The following is a 27,081-nucleotide window of genomic DNA, read 5'->3' as shown; positions in this document are numbered from 1 at the left end:
ATGCATGATGTAGGACCAAGAATCATTGCCTCTGCCAGCAGATCGTTGTCAGATGTGGAAAGAAGATATTCTCAGACGAGAAAGAAGCACTCGGACTTGTATGGGCCTGTGAGAGGTTCCATGCATATTTGTATGGCATTGAATTTGAACTCATCACAGATCATAAGCCATTAGAGGTGATCTATGCCGCTAGATCCAAACCGTGTGCTAGAATAGAGCGATGGGTGCTCCGACTCCAACCCTACAAGTATAAAGTAGTTCACATTGCCGGGAAAGCAAACATTGCTGATCCGCTGTCCAGATTGGTGAAGGATGGATGCCCACAATCCAAGTCAGAATTGGGGACAGAAGCAGAGAGCTTTGTACGCTTCGTAGCTATTCAGTCGACACCAAAAGCTGTGACCACGAAGGAAGTCGAAAGAGTCTGAACATGACCCAGAACTCATGGAAGTGAGAGAATGTATCCAGTGGACAATGGGACAAGTGTACTCACAAGGCTTACATTCCCATTAGAGACGAACTTTGTTGCATCGGACAGTGTGTATTGAGAGGTTGTAGATTGGTGATACCGCCGAGGTTGAGACCAAAGATCGTATCCTTAGCTCATGAAGGGCACCTAGGTATTGTTGGTACCAAGCAAAACCTCAGGAGTAAAGTATGGTGGTCAGGTTGTGATAAAGACGCAGAGAAATTCATCAAAACTTGCCGTGGATGTCAAATCACAAGTAGGAGTAATCCTCCAGAGCCGATCTGGAGTACGCAACTCCCGACAGGACCGTGGATCGACGTAGCCGTTGATTTTCTTGGACCTTTACCGACTGGTGAATCAATCATGGTAGTGATAGATTACTACAGCAGATACTATGAGTACGCTGTGAGGGCAACGACCACTGAAAAAACAATACAAGCATTAGCAGAGATCTTCGCAAGATATGGATTGCCTGTTACGCTATACTCTGACAATGGTCCACAATTCATTTCAGAGACATTTGCTGAATACATGAGGACCACAGGTATCCACCATCATAAAGTAACTCCGAAATGGCCGCAAGCCAATGGGGAAGTAGAGAGACAAAATCAGTCCATTGAAAAACGATTACGGATTGCTCACGCAGAAGGACAAAATTGGCAAGAAGCATTGCTATCTTATGTAGCTGTCTATCGGGCAACGCCTCATGCAACCACAGGAAAAAGTCCTGCAGAAGCATTTTTTGGGAGAAAAATCTGCACAAAAATGCCCGAAATAAAGGAAATCAGGGACGACCAGGAGATGAGGGACCACGATGCTGAAAAGAAAGGAGCAGCAAAGCAGTACACAGATTCGAGAGTGGAGCCAGGTACTCGGACATCATGCCTGGAGATAATGTTCTGGTGAGGCAAGAGAGTGGTGGTAAGTTAGACACACCTTATTACCATCAACCCTACACTGTCGTATCCAGAAGTGGCAGTATGGTAACAGTCAGGTCTCCGACTGGACTCCTGTACAAAAGAAATGTGTCAGGTGTAAAAAGGTACCAGTCCAGAGAGACATCGAGTGAGGTGGTTGAAAGTCCAATACGAGATGCTCAAACGGAGGGACCAGCGGATGTTCCCGAGGCAATTACCAGCATTCCTGATGAAGTGACCAGAGTGCCAGAGACACCCGAGGCCGTAGCGAGCAGTGTTTCTGACGCTGAGAGTGAACAACCGAGTAGTGATGATAGTATCGCAGGAAGGCCGAAACGAGACAGGAAACCGCCTAAACGATACGAAGACTTTGTGCCGTATTTCTAATTGTGCCCGCATTATCACAAAAGGGAAAGTTTGTGACGGCTGGAATGATAAAAGAACATTGGGACAGTGATTTGATCATATATCATAAAGTGTGTGTATGAGTGCTGTATGAAGTACATTTTGTTTAGTTGAGTTATTGTATTACAGCTAGTTACGACATGTTCATGTTACATTGTGTGTAGAAGGAGTTTGTTAGACATTGTTTGTTGGTTCCGAGGGATATTGATAAGGTGATAGTGTTTATATTTCAACATTAAGGGGTAAAGTTTATTTCTGGTAAAAGGAGGGATGTCATGATAATGAATATGCATGAGATGTATTCACCTGACTGGAAGTCGCATGGTATGAGAGAGAGGGAAGAGCGCGAAATGGAGGAACAATGAAAACTGGAGAATAAAGACACAGATGTTTAACTGGTTAAACCTGCGTTATTAGTGTTATTAACTTCACATTTCGGGCCACAAATGTGACAGGTGCTTACTGGAATTCGCTGCCCATTGAAGCAGTGGAGGCCAAGTCAGTAAATATATTTAAGACAACATTGGATAGATGCTTGTATAGTAAGGGAATTGAGGAATAGGGGAGAAAAAGCAGGTAGGTAGAGATGAGCCTGTCATCAGATCAGCCATGCTCTCAGGGAATGATGGAGCAGGTTTGACAGGCCGGATGGCCTTCTCCAGCTCTTGTTTCTTATGTCAGGTTCAGAAAGCTACAATCAGACGGGGTCCTGGAGAAATATAAACATTCCAATAAAGATTACAAGCAGGACATTGAGGGCCAAAATGGCCATGTTATGTCCTTGATGAGCTGGGTTAAAGAAATCCTAAATGCATTTTATACTTGCATTAGAATAAGAGGATGACGAAGGAGAGGATGAGACCTCTCAAGGAAGAGGAGAAAATTTATGGTTGGAGTCGGAGGAATTGGGCAAAGTACTAAATGAGTTATTTGCAACACTGTTTACCAAAAAGGACAACACTGGCAAGAATAGGGAGCATAATATGGAGATTACTTGAGTAATAGGGTATTTGGAGATCAAGAAAAAGGTGTTGGGTCTTTTGAGGAGCATTTAGGTCGGCCAGTTACAAGGCCTGATTGGATATATTCTCAATTATTGAGTGAGGCTAGTGGAGAGATAGCTGAGGCTTTGTCAAAGAAAGATGTTCCAGAGGACTGAAGAGTGGCTAATGTTGTACACTTATTCAAGAGGGGAAACAAATGCCTCCGTGCTGGTCAACAAGCTCCAAACCCTGGGTTCTGCACCCCCCCTTAGCAATTGGATCCTTGACTGCCTCATCAGAAGACCACAGTTGGAACTTCTCTTCACTGATGATCAATACAGGCACACCTCAATGATATGTGCTAAGCCCACTGCTTTATTCACTCTACACTTGTATGTGGCTAGGCATAATTCAAATGCTATCTACAAATTTTCCAAAGACTTGATTGTCAGCAGAATCTCAGATGGCAATGAGGAAGTGTACTGGGTGGAGATAAATCAGCTCATTGGTGTCACAACATCAACCTTGCACTCAAACAACATTTGCAAAACTGAGGAGATAATTGTGGACTTCTGAAGGAAATTAGGAGAACATGAACCAGTCCTCATCAAGGGGTCAGTAGTGGAGAGGGTCAAGAACTTCAAATTACTCAATGTCAACATCTCCAAGGATCTGTCCTGGAGCCTCCACATCGATGCAATCATGAAGAAGGCTCGCCAGTGGCTATACTTTGTGAGGAGTTTTAGGAGAGCTTCAAACTTCTACAAGTTCTACTAATACATTCTAGCTGGTTGTATCAGTGTTTGGTATGGAGGGGCCCATGCTTGGGGAAAATAAACTCTAGATGGTTAACTCGGTCTGCAACATTACAGGTACCAGTTTTCAATCCAGCGAGGACATCTGCAAGAGGTGGTGTCTTATGAAAGCAGCCTCTATCCTCAAAGACCCCTGCCATCCAGGCCATGCACTCTGCTGCCATCCAGGCCATGCACTCTGCTGCCATCCAGGCCATGACCTCTGCTGCCATCCAGGCCATGCACTCTGCTGCCATCCAGGCCATGCACTCTGCTGCCATCCAGGCCATGCACTCTGCTGCCATCCAGGCCAAGCACTCTGCTGCCATCCAGGCCAAGCACTCTGCTGCCATCCAGGCCATGCACTCTGCTGCCATCCAGGCCATGCACTCTGCTGCCATCCAGGCCATGCACTCTGCTGCCATCCAGGCCATGCACTCTGCTGCCATCCAGGCCATGCACTCTGCTGCCATCCAGGCCATGCACTCTGCTGCCATCCAGGCCATGCACTCTGCTGCCAACCAGGCCATGCACTCTGCTGCCATCCAGGCCATGCACTCTGCTGCCATCCAGGCCATGCACTCTGCTGCCATCCAGGCCATGCACTCTGCTGCCATCCAGGCCATGCACTCTGCTGCCATCCAGGCCATGCACTCTGCTGCCATCCAGGCCATGCACTCTGCTGCCATCCAGGCCATGCACTCTGCTGCCATCCAGGCCATGCACTCTGCTGCCATCCAGGCCATGCACTCTGCTGCCATCCAGGCCATGCACTCTGCTGCCATCCAGGCCATGCACTCTGCTGCCATCCAGGCCATGCACTCTGCTGCCATCCAGGCCATGCACTCTGCTGCCATCCAGGCCATGCACTCTGCTGCCATCCAGGCCATGCACTCTGCTGCCATCCAGGCCATGCACTCTGCTGCCATCCAGGCCATGCGCTCTGCTGCCATCCAGGCCATGCGCTCTGCTGCCATCCAGGCCATGCGCTCTGCTGCCATCCAGGCCATGCGCTCTGCTGCCATCCAGGCCATGCGCTCTGCTGCCATCCAGGCCATGCGCTCTGCTGCCATCCAGGCCATGCGCTCTGCTGCCATCCAGGCCATGCGCTCTGCTGCCATCCAGGCCATGCGCTCTGCTGCCATCCAGGCCATGCGCTCTGCTGCCATCCAGGCCATGCGCTCTGCTGCCATCCAGGCCATGCGCTCTGCTGCCATCCAGGCCATGCGCTCTGCTGCCATCCAGGCCATGCGCTCTGCTGCCATCCAGGCCATGCGCTCTGCTGCCATCCAGGCCATGCGCTCTGCTGCCATCCAGGCCATGCGCTCTGCTGCCATCCAGGCCATGCGCTCTGCTGCCATCCAGGCCATGCGCTCTGCTGCCATCCAGGCCATGCGCTCTGCTGCCATCCAGGCCATGCGCTCTGCTGCCATCCAGGCCATGCGCTCTGCTGCCATCCAGGCCATGCACTCTGCTGCCATCCAGGCCATGCACTCTGCTGCCATCCAGGCCATGCACTCTGCTGCCATCCAGGCCATGCACTCTGCTGCCATCCAGGCCATGCACTCTGCTGCCATCCAGGCCATGCACTCTGCTGCCATCCAGGCCATGCACTCTGCTGCCATCCAGGCCATGCACTCTGCTGCCATCCAGGCCATGCACTCTGCTGCCATCCAGGCCATGCACTCTGCTGCCATCCAGGCCATGCACTCTGCTGCCATCCAGGCCATGCACTCTGCTGCCATCCAGGCCATGCACTCTGCTGCCATCCAGGCCATGCACTCTGCTGCCATCCAGGCCATGCACTCTGCTGCCATCCAGGCCATGCACTCTGCTGCCATCCAGGCCATGCACTCTGCTGCCATCCAGGCCATGCACTCTGCTGCCATCCAGGCCATGCACTCTGCTGCCATCCAGGCCATGCACTCTGCTGCCATCCAGGCCATGCACTCTGCTGCCATCCAGGCCATGCACTCTGCTGCCATCCAGGCCATGCACTCTGCTGCCATCCAGGCCATGCACTCTGCTGCCATCCAGGCCATGCACTCTGCTGCCATCCAGGCCATGCACTCTGCTGCCATCCAGGCCATGCACTCTGCTGCCATCCAGGCCATGCACTCTGCTGCCATCCAGGCCATGCACTCTGCTGCCATCCAGGCCATGCACTCTGCTGCCATCCAGGCCATGCACTCTGCTGCCATCCAGGCCATGCACTCTGCTGCCATCCAGGCCATGCACTCTGCTGCCATCCAGGCCATGCACTCTGCTGCCATCCAGGCCATGCACTCTGCTGCCATCCAGGCCATGCACTCTGCTGCCATCCAGGCCATGCACTCTGCTGCCATCCAGGCCATGCACTCTGCTGCCATCCAGGCCATGCACTCTGCTGCCATCCAGGCCATGCACTCTGCTGCCATCCAGGCCATGCACTCTGCTGCCATCCAGGCCATGCACTCTGCTGCCATCCAGGCCATGCACTCTGCTGCCATCCAGGCCATGCACTCTGCTGCCATCCAGGCCATGCACTCTGCTGCCATCCAGGCCATGCACTCTGCTGCCATCCAGGCCATGCACTCTGCTGCCATCCAGGCCATGCACTCTGCTGCCATCCAGGCCATGCACTCTGCTGCCATCCAGGCCATGCACTCTGCTGCCATCCAGGCCATGCACTCTGCTGCCATCCAGGCCATGCACTCTGCTGCCATCCAGGCCATGCACTCTGCTGCCATCCAGGCCATGCACTCTGCTGCCATCCAGGCCATGCACTCTGCTGCCATCCAGGCCATGCACTCTGCTGCCATCCAGGCCATGCACTCTGCTGCCATCCAGGCCATGCACTCTGCTGCCATCCAGGCCATGCACTCTGCTGCCATCCAGGCCATGCACTCTGCTGCCATCCAGGCCATGCACTCTGCTGCCATCCAGGCCATGCACTCTGCTGCCATCCAGGCCATGCACTCTGCTGCCATCCAGGCCATGCACTCTGCTGCCATCCAGGCCATGCACTCTGCTGCCATCAGGGGAGAAAGGTACAGGAGCCTGAAGGCCAGCGTTCAGTGGCACAAGGACAGTTTTTTTCCTCTCTCTCTCTGATGTCAGATTCCTGATTGAGTAATGAACCACAGACACTGCCTTACTTTGACTTTCTTTCTCTTGCACTCTTTTATTTCTTTTAAGGTAGTTGATATCAATGTTTGCACTGATGCTGCCGCAAAAAAAAAACCAAATTTCATGAAAACAACAAATTTAGTGACATGTTCAGGACAATAAATTCTGATTCTGGAAAATCTAGGATATTGTAAACCTGTAAGTCTTGTATAAGTGGTAAGGAAGCTATTGGAAAGGGTATTTAGAAATGGTATATATGCACTCTTAGTAAGTCAGATTGGGGACAGTCACATGGCTTTGTTAGAGACCGATCATGTTTTATCATTGGAGCTTCTTTGGAGGGATGACAAATATAATTGAGAGTAGGACAGTGGATGTTGCCTACGTGGACTTTGAGGTGTTTGACGTGCTCCCCCATGGTAGACTAATTAGAAGCTGGAAATGCATGGGATCCATGATTAGCTGATAGTTTGCATATGAAATTGGCTAGAAGATTACGGGTAGTGGTAGAAGGCTGTTGAGGATGATTATGGAGGAGTTGCTACAGTAGAAGTTCAAAAGTCTGGATTTCAGAAATCTAGATCACTCAAGAATTTGGACTTTTCAAAAACTTACACACAAAAGCACACTAAATTTAAAAAGTATATGCAAGTACCATAGATGCACAGTGGTAATAAGCAACCATGTGTAGTTTCAGGACCATATGGAATGGAGATGCCAGGGATGGTTGGACCTATGAATTATGCCTAGTTCCTCCATCTTGGCAAACTTTCTTGGGTAAGTGCAGCTTCTCTGGAGGCAAACTGTGTGCTTTAGCATGGATAGGAGGGCCCTGAGAACAAAGTGCTTTGCAGGGAGGCAGAAAATTGTCGAGTAGTAATCTCAGGGAAATCTTCCAACAGCTTGGAGAATTCATCTGCTGGTTTATTTAATGTTTGAAGATGCAAAGCAGGAGTACAAGTGTCTGCCAGAGGAATAGTCTGAAAAGTAGTTGCCGACACCCTTAAATCTGCACCAAGCAAACATCGGGATATTGCTGTTATAATAAATGGCCAAGTGTAGAGATGATTCTTGAACTTGATATTCATCCTCCTGGTGCCAAATGTTAGAATGTTAATTGGTCATGGTTGTAGGTGCAGGGTAGGATGGTGTGTCAAAAATCTGTGGGTGGAAATACACTAACTTCTGAACCAGTGTCCACCAGAAATTTTCATTTGGACAACTGGTCCCACACATACAGTAGGTTTGCAGGTTTCTTGCCAACTGCCGCAGCCCTTACTGGCTGTTGGCCTGCACGTTTACTCCCAATGCCTGTGGTAATAAAACTAAGGTCTCCACAGGCTGCTTGCTTGTCTTGGGGAATTTTCTGCTTGTAGCAGCTAAGAGCAGCACGAGAGTGTGACAGGGTCACTATCGGAGGGTTAATTGTGCAGACATGTCTTTCCTTGCTGTGCTTTTTAGCCAGTCATAGAATGTCTGCCTCTGCCGCTACGTGCTTTGGGTCTTCAAATTAACCCTTGGATAACCAGAGCTGAATATCACCTGGCATTCATTCTAAAGAGAGCTGCTCGAATAACATGTTGGGCCTTTTGCCAGTTGCCAGGAACAGCATTTCATTCATTAGTTCTGAAGGGTCACGATCTCCCAACCCATCAAAATGTAGTAATTTGGCTACCCTTTCCCTATGGGACATACCACATACACGTAATAAAAGTGCTTTTAAAGCATCATACTTGCTACTATGTGGTGGGTGATGAATGCTTTTGGGTGTGGTATGGCCAATGTCTTCATTTACCTTGGCAGACACTTTGGAGGCCAGTGGGACTAAGGAATAACATTTGGAACATCTTTGTAAACTTTTTATTCATCTTCAAAACTTTGGACTGACCATCAATCCAGATAAATGTGTTTTTAGACAAGAAATGATTGATTTCTTGAGACATAGGATTACTCAAGAAGGTGCAACTCCACTGCCATCCAAAGTTGAGGCCATTCCCAAATAATCAAGAGCTGCCTCAGTTAAAAGCCTGCAGAAATTCTTGGAAATGGTATATTTTTACCCTCTGTCTTCCGGGAGCAGCTTGTGTCATGAAGTGTCTTTTCGATATATTGTCCGGAAATGCCAGAACCATCCATTGGACTGAAGAGGGAAACAATCCCTTTTTGAAGATAAAAGATTTGCTGACTCATGCCACTATGCTCAGCTTACCCAGTTTTAAATGCAGCCATCGCCCTTTCTATAGACGCTTCCAGTATGGCCATAGGAGGTGCACTTTATCAATAAATGGTGTAAGCAATACTGTTCTAATGGAATCATACAACCTAAGAGTCTACAATTTACAATATATTAAAAAAAAAGGCCAAGAATAAAATTCTTGAATTCATAGCCTCATCTGAGCTTTACAATAAAAATGCTGAAAGAAAAAATTTACATCAGCCAAAATTAGAAAATCTCGATCAAGTGTTGCACGAATGTTCTTTGTTAAAACGATCAAAAGGTATGGCAATTTCTGAGCCGATGCTTATTGTCAAAGCAGTCTTTTAATGAGCAAATGAACATTGAGTCAGAATGCTCATTTAGTGATGGTGGCTTCGGAATTTTTGTTTTTGTCATATGTTGATTTCATTTTTTTTTAAACTGCTTATTTTAATAAATGAAGCATGTTGTATTTGCCAATGAACATTTAACTTTTCATCTTTTCTTTGTTCCTCCTTAAATTTGAATTTTGAAAATGCTGCCTGAAAATCTGGATTGACTGAAACCTAAGCAGTCCGGATTTTCAGTCTCTATCTCCATTCTTACCATGTTACCTTCTGGGATTGCTGAGGCCGATAATAGAGTTCGGAAATGAGCTTGTGTAGCACTGTTTTGACCATAGCTCAGCCTTCAATGTGAAGTGATCTGAAGATGCAAGATGAAGTAATAGTCTGAGTCCTTGTTGTCTGATCCTGTACTGTTGCGGGCCCAGAGGACCCCAAAACCCAGCAGCAATAGAAATTCACGAAGACAAATGGTTACTTAAACAAAAGTTGCTTTTAATTTTTATTTAAACATTTTTTAAAAACAAAAACAAACAGGATCAAACTTTAACTTGACCTAACTTATTCTAAGGGCACATGTATGTAATGTATATAAGTTCAGAAAAATTCTTTAATTCAGAGTCCAATCTCACTCCAAGTTCATTGGTATCAGGCAGTTCTTATACTGTGCACAGAAATTAACATTTCACCAGGCTTTGGTGCTTGAAAGGTACGTGGTTACCAGTCGGGAAGATTCTTGTCAGTTTTCAGAGAGATATTCATTGGATGCACACAAACTGATTTACTTGAGTTTCTTACCAAAGAAACTTGCCCCATCCAAATTATAACCTCTTCTGCAAGTCACCACAGAGTTCCTCTTGTTTCCTTTATTTCAGGTGAAACACTCTAACCAACCATTTCCTCTTGTATGGACCACAAGGGTTTTCAACAGGCTGAATTCACAACCTGTCTTCTAAATGAGATTTAAACAAGCTATCAGCTTGTTGTGCTGCAGCCTCCAGAAGTCACTGCTGAAAACTCTCTCTCCAAAGAATCACGTCTCTCTCTCTCCTCTCTCCCCCCCCCCCCCATAAAAACCAGAACCTCTCTTAAAACAGCAAACTGTCACCAAACAAGATTGCTGGCTCCAAAATCACTTCCTGAAAGATCTTATCAGTTCCGAGATGGGATTTTTTTCACCTTGTGAAAACTTTCAGCAAAGTAATTTCCATTGTCTTTACAAAGGCCCTGGGCCCAGAGTGTCTGGTTTGAGCAGAGCTCTTGCATTTTAAATGAGATCTGTTTTGTGAAATGTTTGTTTCCTGCACTAAAATTCCCCCAAATTTTTTGGTATCTCTTCCAAAAACATATCTATACATAATATAAAATATGATATTGAAAGGTTAAAAACATCATGAGATGGGACCGGAGAAGGAGTCACCCAGTACTAAGGAGTAACAGAATGCAGATGTGACCTTGTACACTCAAGATAAGCTTGGCACTAACAAGCTGATGAGCAGCAGACTAACAGTGAAGGGTAGCAACAGCTTATTCATTGGACAGTGTAATGGTATGATAATTTACTAAGTATGTGTCCTGAGGTATAAAATAAAACACCACTTGCTGATATCAGGAGAATGCGCCTTCTCCAACTAACACTGTTAGTTGCAAGTGTTACAATCTGGTAATAAAGAACCTTGATTTCGACTCAGTCTGGTGTCTGACTCACTCATTCTCGAACAAAGCAGACCTAACAATATCCATCACAGTACTTTGAATAAGTATGAGCATATTTAAAGGAATCATTTTAAAAGTTGTCTTGCACTTGATAAGCAATGTAAAATTTATAATTGTACTAGTACTATCAGAAATCTTCTTTATTTGGAGCAAGCATCATGAATTACTTGAAACACCCCATTTACTTGTATTTAGCCATGTTTATTTTATCAATGTCCAAAGAAATTGGTATTTAATAAGGTAATCTTGTTTAATAATTTTATAATTGTCTATAGTCTTAAATTTCTGAAGTAGCTACATCAATAAAATGTAATGGCTTTTTTTTATTTCTCATGATCATGTCAGGTACAATGACATTTATAAAGTAGTTTATTAAAGTTGAAGAAACTGCTCTCATGGCTTCAAAATCCTGTCTTGTTTTAACTAGAACTGAGGATTATTGGTGATCTGAAAGTTTTGCACTGATGCTCCCTACCCCAAAATTTACTTTTGCATTCCAAGTCCAAATATGTAAATTACTACGTAACTCTATTTGCATTGCATTTAGAGATGTAGCTATTGTACATTTTTGTTTTCTCTGAAAGTGTCAACAGGACTATTAAGGTACAGTATGCTTCTCCTTATCCAAAATTTTGTTAGCCTAAATGTTTCATTAACCAAACCTTTTGCGGAACCAACATGACATCACAAGTTGAAAAATATTTATCACCCATCTTGCCCATGTGGGGCTCTGACGCTCTGTTGGCCCCAGTTTGATAACAACAGAGCTCAGAACCAGCTGGGAAGACAGATGCTGAATGGCAGGATGTCAGCTCAGAAGCAGATTGGAATCTTGAGCCATCAGTGAGTGACTGGAGGAAGTTGGTGGGTCAGGCAACAGATGGGTTAAAAATTAGGAGAAATTAGAGCCGCGAGTAACCCCTTTTTCCATTTCTTCTTTACCCTCTATTGTACTTGGTTTACAAACTGCGTGCTTCTGTCTCCCAGCTGAAAGCAGTCGGAAGAATCCTCTGTCCCAGTGTCAAGGAGAGTGCCCTGTTAGGGAGGACCGCGGACCTCTGCCTCCTGGGCAGAAACTGGGACCATAGTCTGGACCAGCGGTGGTGGGGGAGGTGTCAGGGCTGGCAATGGCTGTGCTGTTTCTTCTGGGGCTTTTTCCCATTAACCAGTAAAAACCCAATAACTGAAAACAGTTGGTCCTAGGCTTTTTGGATGTGGGGAGACATACTGCATTGAATTATTGAATAAATGAAAACTTAAAATGAGATTTTGGTTTCAAACAAGCAATAACCAATTAAAATTAGTTTTATCATTGTATTGATAAATTTTATAATGGCCTGTTCTTGCACTTGTCGTGAAATATTATAAATTCCTGATTGTCTAATATTCTGTACTGTGTTTTGCTCCAGGTTGCAGAAAATCTTAGGCTTGGCTTCATTGGATGATGTGCTGGATTTCTCACAAGTTGTTTCTCAGAACATTGTATATAATGTATATAACATCAGTAAACATGGAGTTGTAATATTACAAGACAAATCGGGTGAGGCTATTTCTTTTTGTGTTAAATGTTATTCATCGCATGCTGACAATGATGCAGACTATTCGTAGTTATGGTTATTGCTTGGTTTTGATACAGGTATTGCGAGCTTCTGTTTTAGTAAAATGGGATTATCACTGTAAGGGATAATATAGACAGGAAGGACTGAATGGTCACATTTAACATTTCACACAAGCACAACACAAGTCACAGCCCACCAATAATTCGATACGTTGGAAGAACTGAGGGAAGGTTTGTCACAATCTTCCAGAATTCAATACATTTGCAAAGATATTGTGTTTTTTGCACGGGAGAACCATGTTGACTGCTGGAGCGGGAACAGCTCTTCAGTCTTGTGGCCAGCTATTTTTGTGGAATTCAGGACAAAGCATGCTCTGTGAATGACTGCCTTTTCGGTGGATTGACCTGTGCCAGGATGGTCTTTTTGGGAAGAAAAGTGCTTCATTTTTATTGTGACTAGCAGTGAAATTACTTGGCGAGACCAGTGCCAGGGTCTTGGAAGCTTCGTGGAGGCCACCCAGTTCGAGTCTTATCTACAAAAGGACCAGGAGTGTTATGACCAAAGCTCATGTGGATGGACATTTTTTCCAAAGATAACGCAAGAAGAATTCGTGAGTCTGTAGCAGCCACTCCAGTCTTCCCAGAAGTACCACATTAATCCTGGGCATATAATTTCAAAGGCCTATGCTTTAACACGGAATTTGAAAGACTGACATTTGAAGCAAATTTGTAGATTTTGGCCTAGACTGTAATCATAGACACACAGGACACCTGCACATAGCTTGGGATGGATTTAGTGAAAAGGATCATTTATTAAAAAAAAAAAAAAATAAGATTGTAGTTTGAGTTAGAAATAAAATTAGTGTTTTAAAATTAAACACTGTCTGGTTCATTATCTACTGTTTCTTGTTACTTGCAGTTCGTAACACAAGATACAATGGTGTTAGTGTAAGGTGCCCTGCACTTGGATCACCTTGCCTGTGATCAGAAAAGACTTGCCTCATTATCTGGTCCTCCCGTAGCAGCCTGGAATATATCTCAGCAGGCTTTGGGAGTTTATCCACCTTTGTACTAATATCGTTATTAATATGCTTTAGAATAGTGATTCCCGAAGTGGGTACTGCTGCACCCCCCATGGGAGGTGGAAAGGTCAAAGGGGGTAGTTGAGGGGCAGTGAGGAAAAAGAGGGCAGTCCAAACCTTCCGTCTTGTTATTGATGAAGAAGCCAGTGCAGTAATTTTCTGGCCAGACTCAGGCGGCAGTAATGAGCAAAATGGCAACATGGCATTCTCACGAAACTGGTCTTGGTGGCTGCCATGTTGTATTGGTGTTACTAATGCCTGTTCAGTGCACCACTGCCTGGTGTTGGTGCTGCCACTAACCCCTCCCACTCCAGCACCTTTTTATTTGGGGGGGGAGTGGTGCTCAGGGTATGGCCTGGAGACCAAGGGAGTGGGGGCTCATAAGTTTGAGAAATATTGTTCGAAAACAGTGGTTCCTGATCTGTGATCCAGGAGTTTATTCTAAATGGTCACTGGCGAAGACATCATTGATATTATAAACAAATACTGTAACATCTAAAGGTATAAGAAAAATCTCAATTTTCCCAGCCAAAAAATGCTAAAATTCACTTCAGTCTTCTTGGAAAAAGCTCAAGCTTGCCAGCCCTACTGCACCTCCACTGGTGGGCTGTAGGTTTATTATGGGTGATCTGTGCAAGTAAGGGAATATTCAAGTTGGCCTGTGAGTGAAAAAAGATAGAGAACCACTGCTCTAGAATGTCTCTAATCCTTCCCTGTGACTGCAACCACAGAATACAGATAAGATGTTTTAAAGTCTCTCCCACTCCTCTGCCTCACAGATGCTGCTTTTGTGCCTACCAAACCCTTTTTTTTTCCTGCTTACCTTCTTTCTCTAAACATGCTTTAGAATGTCTTGGAATCAATTTTATTTATCTCTGATACTTTATTGACCTACTTTACTCTTTTAGGCACCCACCCCTTACACATTCTAATCTCTTTTTTAAAAATAGAAAAAAAAGCTTCAGTTACTGCTGAAGATTTCTTGCGGTGGTTTTTCCAAAATGACCAGCTGAGAAAGGATATTTTTCAGTTAATTGAAACAAAAGTACTTTTCACATTTTGGCAAACTGAAAAATGATTACGGCATTATCAGTTCTCAAATAGTGTTCAGTAATTTCATTTGCATTTTCTGATTTTTTTTTTCCCTTTGTATATTGATTTTATAATCTGCTTCACTCTTTTCAAAATCCAATGACTGCTTTCCTGTACAAAGATATATTTTAAGAAACAGTTCTGCATAGTTTTTAAATTTTAAAAAAGGGTAAAGAGTTCATCATAATTTAAATCATAATTCTGTGGATAGACTGAAAGAAATGTTGGTCTGAGAGGAAAGAAATTTGGGAGAGGATTTCAAATAAAGAATTTGGATACAGTTAACAAGAAATGTAATTTGCGATTGCAACCTGGTTTCTTCCCTTGATTGAGGAGATTGGCAGGCTCAATTTTAGCAAATTGGAAAGTTGTAATTTCAGACTTGCAATGCATACTGCAGTGGGTAATAAAAGTCAAACTTTAGTGTGGAATTTGATTCTTAAATACATGTTTCTTTGCAGATGATCTACCTCATTGGGTACTATCTGCTATGAAGTGCCTCGCAAACTGTAAGTCAATAATTTGCAAAAACAAATGGCAATAAAGTACCAGTTTTGGTATAAATGTCCTTTCTATTGAAAGGAGGATAATGGTAAGTAGCAGAAAATTGGATTGTAGGAGATTGTGAAACAGAGGGTATGATGTTTCAGAAGAAAAGGTTTTAAACGGTGTTAGCATTTGAGCAAAAAGATGGGCACTGAATTCATGAACATTTTTTTTACTGTAAAGTGGATGGGATATGCAGGTGAATTATGTGATTTGCAGGCAAGAATATAATAAGGGGGAAAGATGTGTGGCATGGTGATCTGTTCAAAGGACAATAAAATGAAAAATGATCATGCATAATATTTCAAAGGCATATCGCTTGGAGGGAGAAAATAAGATGATGGATGGATTAGAATGTGAGTAAAGGTGCTGCAGAAGAAATGGGAGAGAAAATCATTGTGGTCCAATGGATGTGCATGAGAAGGATAATGTGTAGAAGGTGAGGCAAGGATTGATATGGCATGGTTGGCAGAGCAATTAGCACAACACCTTTACAGTGCCAACAATCAGGACCTGGATTCAAATCCTGTGCTGTCTGTATGTTCTCCCCATGTCTGGATTTTCCCCTGGAGCTCCAGTTTCCTCCCACCGTTGGAAACAAATCTGGGATGTAATTGGATGTAAATTGGGCAGCAATGACTCATGGACTAAAATGGCCTGTGCCATAATATAGGTCTAAATTTTAAAAAATATATAGGAAAAGGAAAGGTGTCTGTTAAAAGTGATGTAAGGAAGAGAGAAGGGCCCCAAATTGAATAATGACATAAAATTGGAGGATGTATCCTTGAAGTAACTGCAGTCAAGGTAATGTGAAGAAAGAATTTTCATTCTGCCCTTTAGTTGCAACCCTTCACTGGACTTTTGGATACCAATATAGGAGAAACTGGGGATTGGGAAAGGGCCACCTTTAATGGGATTCTATTATAAACCACCCAATAATAAGCAGGAATTGAAGGAGAAAATTTGTGGATTGAGAGCAGATAATTGCAAGAATCACTAGTAGTTGATTTTTAACCTTCCCCACAGAGTGGGACTCATAGAAACATAGAAGATAGGAGCAGGAGTAGGTCATTCGGCCCTTCGAGCCTGCTCTGCCATTCAATGAGATCATGGCTGATCTTGAAGTTCAGTACCCCATCCCTGCCTTCTCTCCGTAACCCACAATTTCCTTATACTGAAGAAATATATCTAATTCCCTCTTAAATATATTCAATGAACCTGCCTCTACTTCCCTCTGTGGCAATGAATTCCACAGATTCACCACCCTCTGGGTAAAGAAATTCCTCCTCAACTCGGTCCTAAATGGTTTGCCTATTATCCTTGAACCATGGCCCCAGGTTCTGGACTCCCCCACTGTTGGAAACATCCCTTCCGCATCCATTCTGTCCAGTCCTGCCAGAATTTTGTCTCTACGAGATCCCCTTTCAATCTTCTAAACTCCAGCGAGTGCTATCCCAAATTGCGCAATCTTTCCTCAAGTTATTCCTGCCATTCCAGGTATCAGCTTGGTGAATCGCCTTTGCATTCCCTCCATTGCAAGAATATCCTTCCTCGGATAAGGCGACCAAAACTGCATACAATACTCCAGATGTGGCCTCACCAAGGCTATGTACAGCTGCAGTAAGGTATCCTTATTCCTATACTCAAACCCTCTTGATATGAAGGCCAGCATACCATTAGCCTTTTTAACCTCCTGCTGTACCTGCATGCTCGCCTTCAGTGACTGGTGCACAAGAACCCCTAGGTCTCTCTGCACTTCCCCATCTCCCAATCTATTGCCATTCAAATAGTAATCTGCCCTCCGGTTTGTATTACCGAAGTGGATAACCTCACATTTATCCACATTGTAGTGCATTTGCCATGTATCTGCCCAGTCCCCCAATTTATCCAAATCACACTGGAGCTTCCTGACCCCCTCTTCTGTGTACACAACTCCTCCTAGCTTAGTGTCATCTGCAAATTTGGAGATATTACATCCAATCCCCTCATCTAGATCATTAATGTAAATTGTGAACATCTGGAGTCCCAGTACAGATCCCTGTTGCACCCCACTGGTCACCGCCTGCCACTCAGAAAATGAGCCGTTTATCCCAATTCTGTCTACTATCTGCCAGCCAGTTCTCAATCCACATCAATACCTTGCCCCCAATCCCATGAGCCTTGATTTTGCATGCCAGTCGTTTATGTTGGACTCCTATCCTGTAAAGGGGCTGGATGGGTTAGGGTGTGTCAAATGTGTTCAAGAAATTTTCCTCTATTATATAGAGGTCCCAAATAGAGAGAGGTAATATTGAATCTCGTATTGAGGGGTGAGACGAGGCAGGTGTCTAAAGTATGTGTATGGCAGTGGTTCTCAAATGTGTTTTATTCCACTTGCATATCACCAAGCACCGGTAATCACTTACTAACCATCAAGCACCTATGGCTTAGGATGCCATAGTTGATCTGTAGTTGGTAAGAAATTACTGTGATATGTGATCTTAATGCCTGCAGTTTCAGGGTAGTTATGGAAAAGGAAAGGTCTGGGCCTTGGTTGAGAAATTAAATTCAAGAAAGGTCAATATGTATGGTTGTTTTCTGACAAAGATGTGCTTGGTAAGTGGGAGGAATTCAAACGTGTCATTTTTGTAAGAATTAAATGCAAGACTATAGGGTATTGGGTTTTGAATGATATTGAGGGCCTGGTGAAGGAGGTGCATAGCAGGTGAAGGCAGCAAGAAACAGATGAGGTACTTCAAAATTATAAGAAATACAAGAAATCACTGAAGAAAATAAGGCTTAAAGAAGGTACGAGGTTTCTCTGGCAGACAAGGAGCAGGAAAATTCCAAGGGCTTCTACAGATCTGTTAAAAGCAAAAGTTTAACAAGGGACAAAATTGGTCCTCTCGAAGATCAGAATGTTTATTTGTATGTGGAGCCAAAAGAGATGGGTGAGATCTTAAATGGCATATTACACCTGAATAATGTCTCTAGAGGTGAGGCTAAACAGCAGTGTGGTCATGGCCCTATAGTGATTACAGAGGAGGAGATGCTTATTGTCTTGAGCCAAATAATAGTGGACATTGGCCTGGTGAGATATTTCTTGAGAAGCTCATGCAGAAATTGTCAGGGGCTGAGCAGAGGTATTTAAAATGTCTCGCCACATGTGAGATGCTGGAGGATTGGAAGAGGCTAATGGTGTTCTGTTTTTTTTAAAAAGTCTCCAAAAATCTGGGAAATCAGACTTTTGAAAAAAGTAAAACATGAACATCTGTAGACACCATGGTTGACATAAAAACACAGCACTGGAGAAACTCAGCAGCTCAAACAGTGTCCTTTATATAGCAAAAGTAAACATAGATAATGACATTTTGGGTTTGAGGCCATCATCAAGGTATGGAAAAATGTCAGTAGGCTTCCGAACAAGAGTTGGGAGGGGGTGGGGGGGAAGGAGTGGTGGTCGCAAAGGCAGGCGATGATAGGTGAAGGGAGGGAGGGGACAGCAGCCATCAAGCGGGGGAGGGATAGGAAGGGAAGAAGCATGGGGAAGGGGGAGAACTGGAAAAGGGGAGGGGGAAAGAGGAGAGCAGGTTAGCAGAAACTGGAAGTCGCTAGGCATTTTTAAACTGCAGCACCTGGGTGTGCTTGGTGGGGAGAAGGTGCTGCTAGGACCTTTTAAGCTGAGGGCAGATCAACGCATTAAATGGCCTTCTCAGCGATTTAAGGGGGATCCCGCCCACGAGATGATGCGGTAAGTGACGTGTTATGCAAACTAGTGCCCTTTGTTGTTCCCCCCCCCAGGGGTTTCCCTGTGATATTGGCGTGTAAGCGTTGATATCACCGGAACAACCGGGTTGGCCATTTTCTGTTTCATGTCACAGGAGGACACAATCTAGTGGTGGAGGGGAAGCCATGTTTGTGGAAGAAGGTAAACATTTCAGAAGATCAGGACTGGAAGTCCTCCTCTTGGGAACAGATGTGGCGTAGACTGAGAAATTGAGAGAAGGGGATAGAATCCTTGCAGGGGACAGGAAATGGAGTCAAGATAGTTGTGGGAGTTTGTGGTGAGTTTGTAATATATCATTGGAAAACTTGTCACCGAGATAGAGACAGAGATTCAGGAAGGGGAGAGTGTGGTCAGAGATGGACCAGATGAGTTTAAGATCTGGGTGGAAGTTGGCCGTGAAGTGGATGAAGTTGACAAGCTCATCGTGGGTGCATGAGGACGCCCCAGTGTCGTCATCGATATACCGGAGGAAGAATTGAGGGGTCTAAGTTGTGTAGGTCTGTAACATGGATTACTCCACAAAGCCCACAAACAGGCAGGTATAGCTAGTACTCATGCAGGTACACATGGCTACTCCTTTGATTTGGAAGAAGTAAGATGAATTAAAGGAGAAATTGTTTAAAGTGAGAACAAGTTCTTTCAGGCAGCTGACCAGGACAAGGTGTCCAGGAGGAGGAAGGCTTAAAGCAGGGGAAGGGGGGGTAGAGACTCGCAGTCATGGAAGTGAGCCCGGAGGTGACTGAAGAAGAGTTCGGCATTGTGGCATGTGCAGAACTCAATAAGGTGTAGGAGGAGGGGGACAAAGGTAAGGCCTCCACTGAGAACTAAGTGCTGCATCTCAGAGAGGGGAAGATCAGAGGGATAGTAAAGACCAAACAGGGGTCAGTGGGAATTAGGGTTGTGGAGGGTCAGGCCAGAGGGTGGAAATGGAAAGTGGTGGAGGTCAGAGGGGGGCAGGAAGAGGAGGATGTGGGAGAAGGGGGATAACCAGAGAGAGGGAGGGAAGATGAGGTCTGAGAGTGAGGGAGATGGGAGAGGTGTAGGGGGATAGAGAAGGGTAAGTAGCAGTAAGGGAGATGAATGAGTGGGATCCAGCAGCAAGATCAGGAATACAGTAGGAGTCTGTCGGGAACCACATACTTGGAGTCAACGTTGGAAGCTCTGGTCTGAAGGTGGCTGGGTCAGGTGGGAATTGGAGGCATCCGTGTTGGGATCTCCTGCAGGTAGGCAGATTGGGTCGGCGCTGGGATTGGCATTTGAAGTTTTGGGAGTTCCAGTCAGTAGGTGATTGGGTCTGGGTTCATAGACGTTGAACCTGATAATTCATAATGGCAAGTTGATGGAAGTTTCCCAAGAGACCTAAAATGACAGTACTTGAATAGACAGGACATGATTAGGGCTTTATGCATGGTTGGTCATATCTTGCCAATCTTGTAGTTTTTTGAGGAAGTTAACAGGAAACTTGAAGGAAAGGCAATGGATGTTGTTTACTTGGATTTGACATGGTCTTTGACAAGGTCTGGCATGGAACATTAGCCATGATGATCCAGGTAATAAATAGAATTAGATATCAAAGGAGAAACATTTAAAATGCAGCGCGAGAGGTAGGCGCTTGTTTAAATTTTTCTATTGGCTAATTGGCTATATCCAGTAAAAAGAAAGTAATCTCATTTGGGGCCTTCATTGTGTGAGTGGCCCAGTGTAGGGGTTTTAGTTCAAGAAGCTTCAATGAGCAGAGGCTGAGGTGGAATGCGAGAGTTGAGGCATAGCAAGAACTGGTTTTTCTAACTCTTTCCTCTTTAATAGACTGTGGGAACAGCAGCCAGGGCAGGAAAATGCTCCTTTTGCAGAATATGGATAGCCAGGGAAGCCAACAGTAACACCGATGACTGACTTTATATGTGAGAAGTGCATCCCACTTCAGCTCCTGATAGACAGTGTTAGGGAATTGAAGCTGGAGGATCATTCAGGAGGCTGAGGAGTTGATCGGTGTTAAAAGGATGCAATCACACCTAGGAGGCAGGAGGAATGTAGTTAGGTGACAGTCAGGATATAGAAAGGGAATAGGCAGGCAGTGCAGGATACCCATGTGGCCATTCCCTTCAGCATCAGGTACAGCTGGTTTGGTACTGAAGGACTGCATCGACCCTGTGGCACTGACCTCCACTGTTATGAAATGCTTTGGGCATCTATTGATCGAACACATTAAAGCACACTTCCCAGAGATGCTGGATCCATGTCAATTTTCTTATGGAAGAAACCGTTCCACAGATGATGCTATAGCCTTGTCACTTCACTCCATCCTGGCTGCCCGGAGTATGATGCCTCATATCCCAGGCTGCTATTCATTGACTTCAGTTTGGCATTTAATACGATCATTCACAAGGGGTTGATGGAGAAGCTGTCCTTGCTGGGACTCAACATCCCTCTCTGTAGATGGATCCTGGGCTTCCTAACAAAAAGACCACAGTCTGACCAGGTCGGTAGCAGAATATTGAGCACTGTCGCACTGATGCACCTCAGGGAAGTGTGCTCAGCCTGCTCCTTTCATGCAACTAGTCCATTGCCAGATTCAGCTTTGTCATCAAGCTTGCAGAAGATTTAACAGTAGTTGGCCTCATTAGCAACAACGATGAGTCACACTACAAAGAAGAGGGGGAAAATCTCATTAAATGGTGCAAGAGTCTCAACGTGGACAAGATGAAGGAGGTGATTGTGAACTTTAGGAGAACCAAGAACGACCACTCTCCACATCAGCAACTTTGTGGTAGAGAGAGTGGAGAGCCCCATGTTCTTTGGAGTTCACTTAACTAGTGACCTATCGTGGATACTCAACATCTCCTTATCTGGAAGTGAGTTTTTGTTGCACCTTCCTGACAAGACTGAAGCAGGCAAGACTACTGGTCACTATTGTCAACTTGTAGTGGGCTGAGTGATTGCACAATTAGATGGGCTGAATCGCTGCCCCAGTTGTCCAACACAAGATGGTATGGTCCCCCTTCCCTTCTGGGGATGGCACTGCTTCCTGGTTACACACCGCTGAGCAGGTAGTGATGCAGCGACATGCTAATGTCACTTCCTAAGGCTAGCCTTCCCCTCACAGAAAGTGGGCGATTTCCCCTCGAGCAGCACAGGGAATTCAAAATAAAGTTCAGTTACTGGTTCACCTTTGTGCTGTGTGGACATCTCTTGTTTCAGTAGCATTGCCATTAATAGATGCTACAGTGGTGACTCAGATGATTTCAAAATCTTGGGAACCCACCTCAAATGCGACAAAATGTAGGATTCTACTACCGCAATAGTTGCAACGACTGCGACCAATGCTGTGGGTGTGCATTTGCCACCCTTCTGCACAAATCAGCCCAGGAATTGGTTACAACTGACTGAGTCAGTTTCAGATCAGAGGCAGACACCAAGTTCTGGCACGTCGTCAGCATCCTGGACACTGCTAATGCACCAAAAGTAAGCTCCTTCATGGAAAATCCTCCTATCGAGTGCAAGTATTAACAATTCTGGCATTTCCTCCTCGATTCCCTGGAACTCAGCCAGCACGTGCACCCGTCCGCATCCTGAATATGCAAGGCCTGGGCATATCCGAGCTGTGCATGAAATGGTGGCCTTTGCAGATGAAAACAAACTGTTTCTTGTTCGAGGCCCTGTCCTCTCCAAGCTACTGGTACACGTTTCCTCAGCAATATCCAACATGGATTTCAGTGCCCCTCACCTGGTATCCAAGGAAGCGGACAGACTTTTCTGCACCCCACAACAGACACCCCGTACATGTGGAACCAATCTAAGTCATTGGTGCCAGTGGTTCAGCACCCACATCAGGCCCTCCAGCAGTAGCCACAGCCCAACCGCAACGTAATGAGCACCAAGACAAACTGTTTCTACCACCACAGGTGGGGCTGAAACGCTCACCGCCAAGTCAAGCTCGGTGGCAGGAAATGGACAGGCCAGTTGCCAATAGTGGCCTCGGTGGATGGCACACATAAAGTCCTACTTTACCACTGGGACCAGCAAACAAAGGGGGATTTCCTAGTTCACACAGGCGCAGAGATGAGCCTCATTCTGCTGACATATTTTGAACACAAACACAATCCCAAGGGCCTTCATACAGGCAGCCAACGGTTCCTCCATTCTGGGTTTCTGTGCCCATCTGGTCACAATCCACACCGCGGACACTGTTTTCCATTGGAAGTGTGCAATTGGAGAGGTCATGTGATGGCGTAGGGAACACAGCATTCCCTTACTACTCCTGGGGACTTCAGTTTAAAAAAAAAGTTAATTAAATTTTTACTTTTAAAGTTATTTTAGTCTTTTTAAGCTATTAACAACTTTAACTACAATATCGCCAAAAACTACCAAAGAGAGAAAAATAACCTGGGCCTACCTCTTCAACTAAGCCAGCCCTGGAGAGGGACAGTTTCAGGTCTGCAAGAAGAAGATTTACCTGGTATGGAAGAGGATTCTAGTGATTTTACAAGTGAAGATACAACTACAGTAGAAGAATTTAAAAGCAAGGCAATTATTTAAAAATGGATAAAATTGAAGCTAAAATTGATAATCTTGTAAATGTAATGGAGAATAATTTTAAACTTTTAACTGGAGAAATACAAAAAGTTAAAATTAACTAAATCAATAAATAGTGTTTCACAAAGGATTGATAAATTGGAAGAATTCAGGATGATTGTGAAGAAGTTCAACGTATTGCAGAAAGAACAAATGTTAATGAGGACTCTGTTACTTCCTTGGTTTCCATGAATGAAAAACTGCTGGAGAAGGTTGATATCTTGGAAAATTATAGTAGAAGGAATAATCTTAAAATTGTTAGAATGTCTGAGGATGAAGAAGGTCAAGATGTAATTCACTTTTTTCAAGATTGGATACCCCAAATCTTTGGGCAAGAAAATTCTGATTGGTCGGAGAGCTCTATGATCTCTCAAAGACGGGACCTAATCAAAGACGTTGATCTATATTGATCAGATTTTTAAATTATCAAGATAGAGAAAAGATACTTGGATTGGCAAAGAGAAGAGCTAAAGAACATGGGTCTTTGAATTACAAAGGTGATAAGATTTTTTTAATCCAGATCTGAGTCTAGCTCTTTTGAAGAAGAGGAAAGAGTTTAATCCAGTTAAGAAGGCCTTGTATGATAAAGGCAATAGATTTGTGTTGTGATATCCAGCAACTTTGAAAGTTTTCATTCCAGATCAGCAAAATGTCTTCAACATTTATATTCAGGCTGAAGATTTTGTTAGATCTGCCCCTGGCTCACCTTCCACAGGAGGACTTATTGAAATGATTTATTAAAATGGGGAATGTGTTTTCCTTTTTTATAATCTTTTTCTTTTCCTCTGGGAGTTGGGGGTTGTGTTTGTTAGTTTCTGACGACTACATGTGTTTTCGTGGTTTGACCGTGACCCGTAAAACAGAGGGTGGTAATACTGGTTTTTCTGGCATTTTAGGGAGGGAGGGTTTTTCAATTTAACCATTTTATATACTTTTATTTTGAATAAGTTCAGTGTTTTTTGGATTGCAGATGATGACACCTCAGATCAATCTAATTTATGGGAATTCTTCTGGGATAGGACTGTTCAGTGAAGTTTTCCTAAAAATAGAATTATTTTATGATGTCTTTGAGTGTCAACTGATGCAATCCGATTTAATTATTTGTAATTGTTTTATAATGAAATATCTTGTATGTTTTGGGATCAGATTAGCTTGGGGAGAGGGTGGGTTATTAGGTTTGTTGTAGTTTGTAGTTTTTTTAGTTTAGATTTTAGTTTTGATAAATAGATTTTCAATATGTATTTGTTAATATTCTGTTATGTGACTTTTATAATGTTATTAATTTTTGACATTATAACATTTTGAATAAATTTTTAAAAAAAAGGAAGTGTATGATTGTGTCCGTGGGGCAAGCCCTACTCTGAGCAGATTTCCTCTGTGCATTGAACTCCTGGTGGGCATGAACAGGTGCCGTTTGGTCAATACTACCACATTCCAGTCATACCCCATAACTCTACGGTAACGTTTCTTTCTTCCGTTAGAAATTCACGCTCTGGACTGTAACAAATATGCCTGCCTACTGGCCAAGTATACGTTACTGTTGGCACCCAACTTCCACAACACTAAACCAGCATATGGCATGGAGCACCACATCGAGACCACCGGGCCGGCAGTGTGCATGGGAACAGCACCTCCCACAGGACATACTACTCCAAGCCAAGACTGAGTTTGCAGCCATGGAGAAGTTGGGTATTGTCCACTGCTCAAACAGCCAATGGTGTCCCTGTTGCACATGGACCAGAAGAACTTAGGCAGTTGGCATCCGTGTGGCAACTACAGACCACTCAATGATACCACTGTCTCAGATAGATACCCCATTCCACATGTCCAGGATTTTGCCATGAGGCTCCAGGGCTGCCGGATTTTTTCCAAGGTGGACCTCGTCGAAACATACCATCAGATTTTGGTGTATCTCAACGACGTCCCAAAAATGGCCATTATTACACCTTTTGGCCTTTGAGTTCCTTTGGATGCTTTTTGGACTAAACAACACAGCCCAGTTCCAGCATCTCATGGATGTGGTTGGCATGGATGTCGATTTCATCTTTCACCTCACCAGCCCTGATGCCAGCACAGACAGGGTGCACCTGACTCGCCTTGACAGGTTGCAGGAGTTTGGACTCGCGGAACCCTGCTAAGTGCCAGTTTGGCCTGGAAACGATTGATTTACTGGGATACCGTAACCCCCCAAGAGGAGGCCACACCACTGCTGGATAAGGTGGAAGCAAACCAATGTTTCCCCAGGCTAAGCACGAAGGCCTAAAGGAATTCCTCAGGATGGTGAACTCTGATCATCGTTTCCTCCTGGGAGCAGTTACCCTCATGCAGCACCTATTTGACCTCCTCAAACTCGGCAACAAGGTGCTCCAGTGAACATGCAAAGGCATTGAAGCATTCCAGGCAACCAAAGCAAAGGCCACATCTTTGGCCCATCCAGACTCTTCCCCCAGCCCTTACAACAGATGCATCAGACATAGCGGTTGGTGTGGTGCTGGAGCAGTGAGTCGATGAACAGTGGTGCCCCCTAGCTTTCTTCAGCAAATATCTCTGGACACCAGAATTTAAATACAGCACATTTGACCATGAGCTGTTGACCCTGTACCTGGCAATACAACATTTCCAGTACATGCTGGAAAGAAAGGTTTTCATCACTTACTCAGACCACAAACCACTCACCCATGCACTCAGCAAGGTCTTGGACCCATGGTCAATGAGGCAACAATGACACCTACATTTCAAAGTATACAACCGACATTCACCACATCACACGCAAATCCAACATGGTGGCTGGTGTGCTGTCCAGACAGGCCATCGCTACTACCTCAGGAGGACTCTGTTGCTTAGTTGGGCAAAGACCAAGTAGAGGATGTAGATGTCCAGGCCTACTGGACTGCCACCACCAGCCTGAAGGTTATCAATTTTTGTCCTTCACCGGGGAGCCAGTCTTTACTGTGTGACATGTCCACAGGCTTCCCCAGATCTATCCTACCCATGTCCAGGTGACAGCGGGTGTTCGACCAAATTCATGGCCCTTCGCTTCCTTCTGTAAGGTCCATGATCCGCCTGCTGCCTGACCATTTCATTTGGAATGGCCTCTGCCACAATGTAATCTCGTGGGCTAAGACTTGTTTGGACTGCTAACGCACCAAAGTGCACAGCCATACCAAGGCCCCACTCCAGAATTTCAACCCAGCACAGCGCCATTTTGAACATGTGCACATGGACATTGTTGGCCTGCTCCCCGTGAGCCAAGGCATGTGGTATTTATTCACAGTAATTGACTGTTTTACCCGTTGGCAAGAAGCAATACCCCTGCCCATATGCTTCAGACTTGGGCCAGAGCTTTCCTGTCCACTTGGGTCGCACGCTTTGGAGTCCCGACCCACATTACATTGGACCGAGAGGCCCAGTTCACGTCCTTGCTCCGATCCAACGTAGCCAAGTTGCACCGCACCTCTGCCTACTATCCTCGGGCAAATGGCTTTGTCGAACATTTCCACTGCCACCTGAAAGCAGGCCTGAAAGCTCGACT

At 44.8% G+C, this 27,081-nt stretch overlaps 1 protein-coding gene across 6 annotated transcripts in view; it reads left to right on the top strand.

Annotated features, from left to right (window-relative positions):
- Positions 1-27,081, top strand: part of LOC138763741 (DEP domain-containing protein 1B-like) — a 64,107-nt gene that overhangs the window by 15,294 nt on the left and 21,732 nt on the right. For 5 of the 6 annotated variants that reach the window (XR_011357756.1, XR_011357757.1, XM_069938431.1 and 2 more), the window contains exons 5-6: positions 12,343-12,473; positions 15,127-15,174. Coding sequence is in view for 4 of the 6 variants with exons in the window: in XM_069938431.1 (XP_069794532.1) it covers positions 12,343-12,473; positions 15,127-15,174 (179 nt within the window). In the remaining 2 variants the exon portion in view is untranslated. The remainder of the gene's footprint in view (positions 1-12,342; positions 12,474-15,126; positions 15,175-27,081) is intronic. The other variant, XM_069938432.1, reaches the window with a different exon arrangement.

Source organism: Narcine bancroftii, chromosome 5 (assembly GCF_036971445.1).
Source record: "Narcine bancroftii isolate sNarBan1 chromosome 5, sNarBan1.hap1, whole genome shotgun sequence".
Lineage (NCBI taxonomy): Eukaryota > Metazoa > Chordata > Chondrichthyes > Torpediniformes > Narcinidae > Narcine > Narcine bancroftii.
Note: the sequence above shows the minus strand (reverse complement) of the source record. Positions and strands in the feature narration are given on the sequence as shown.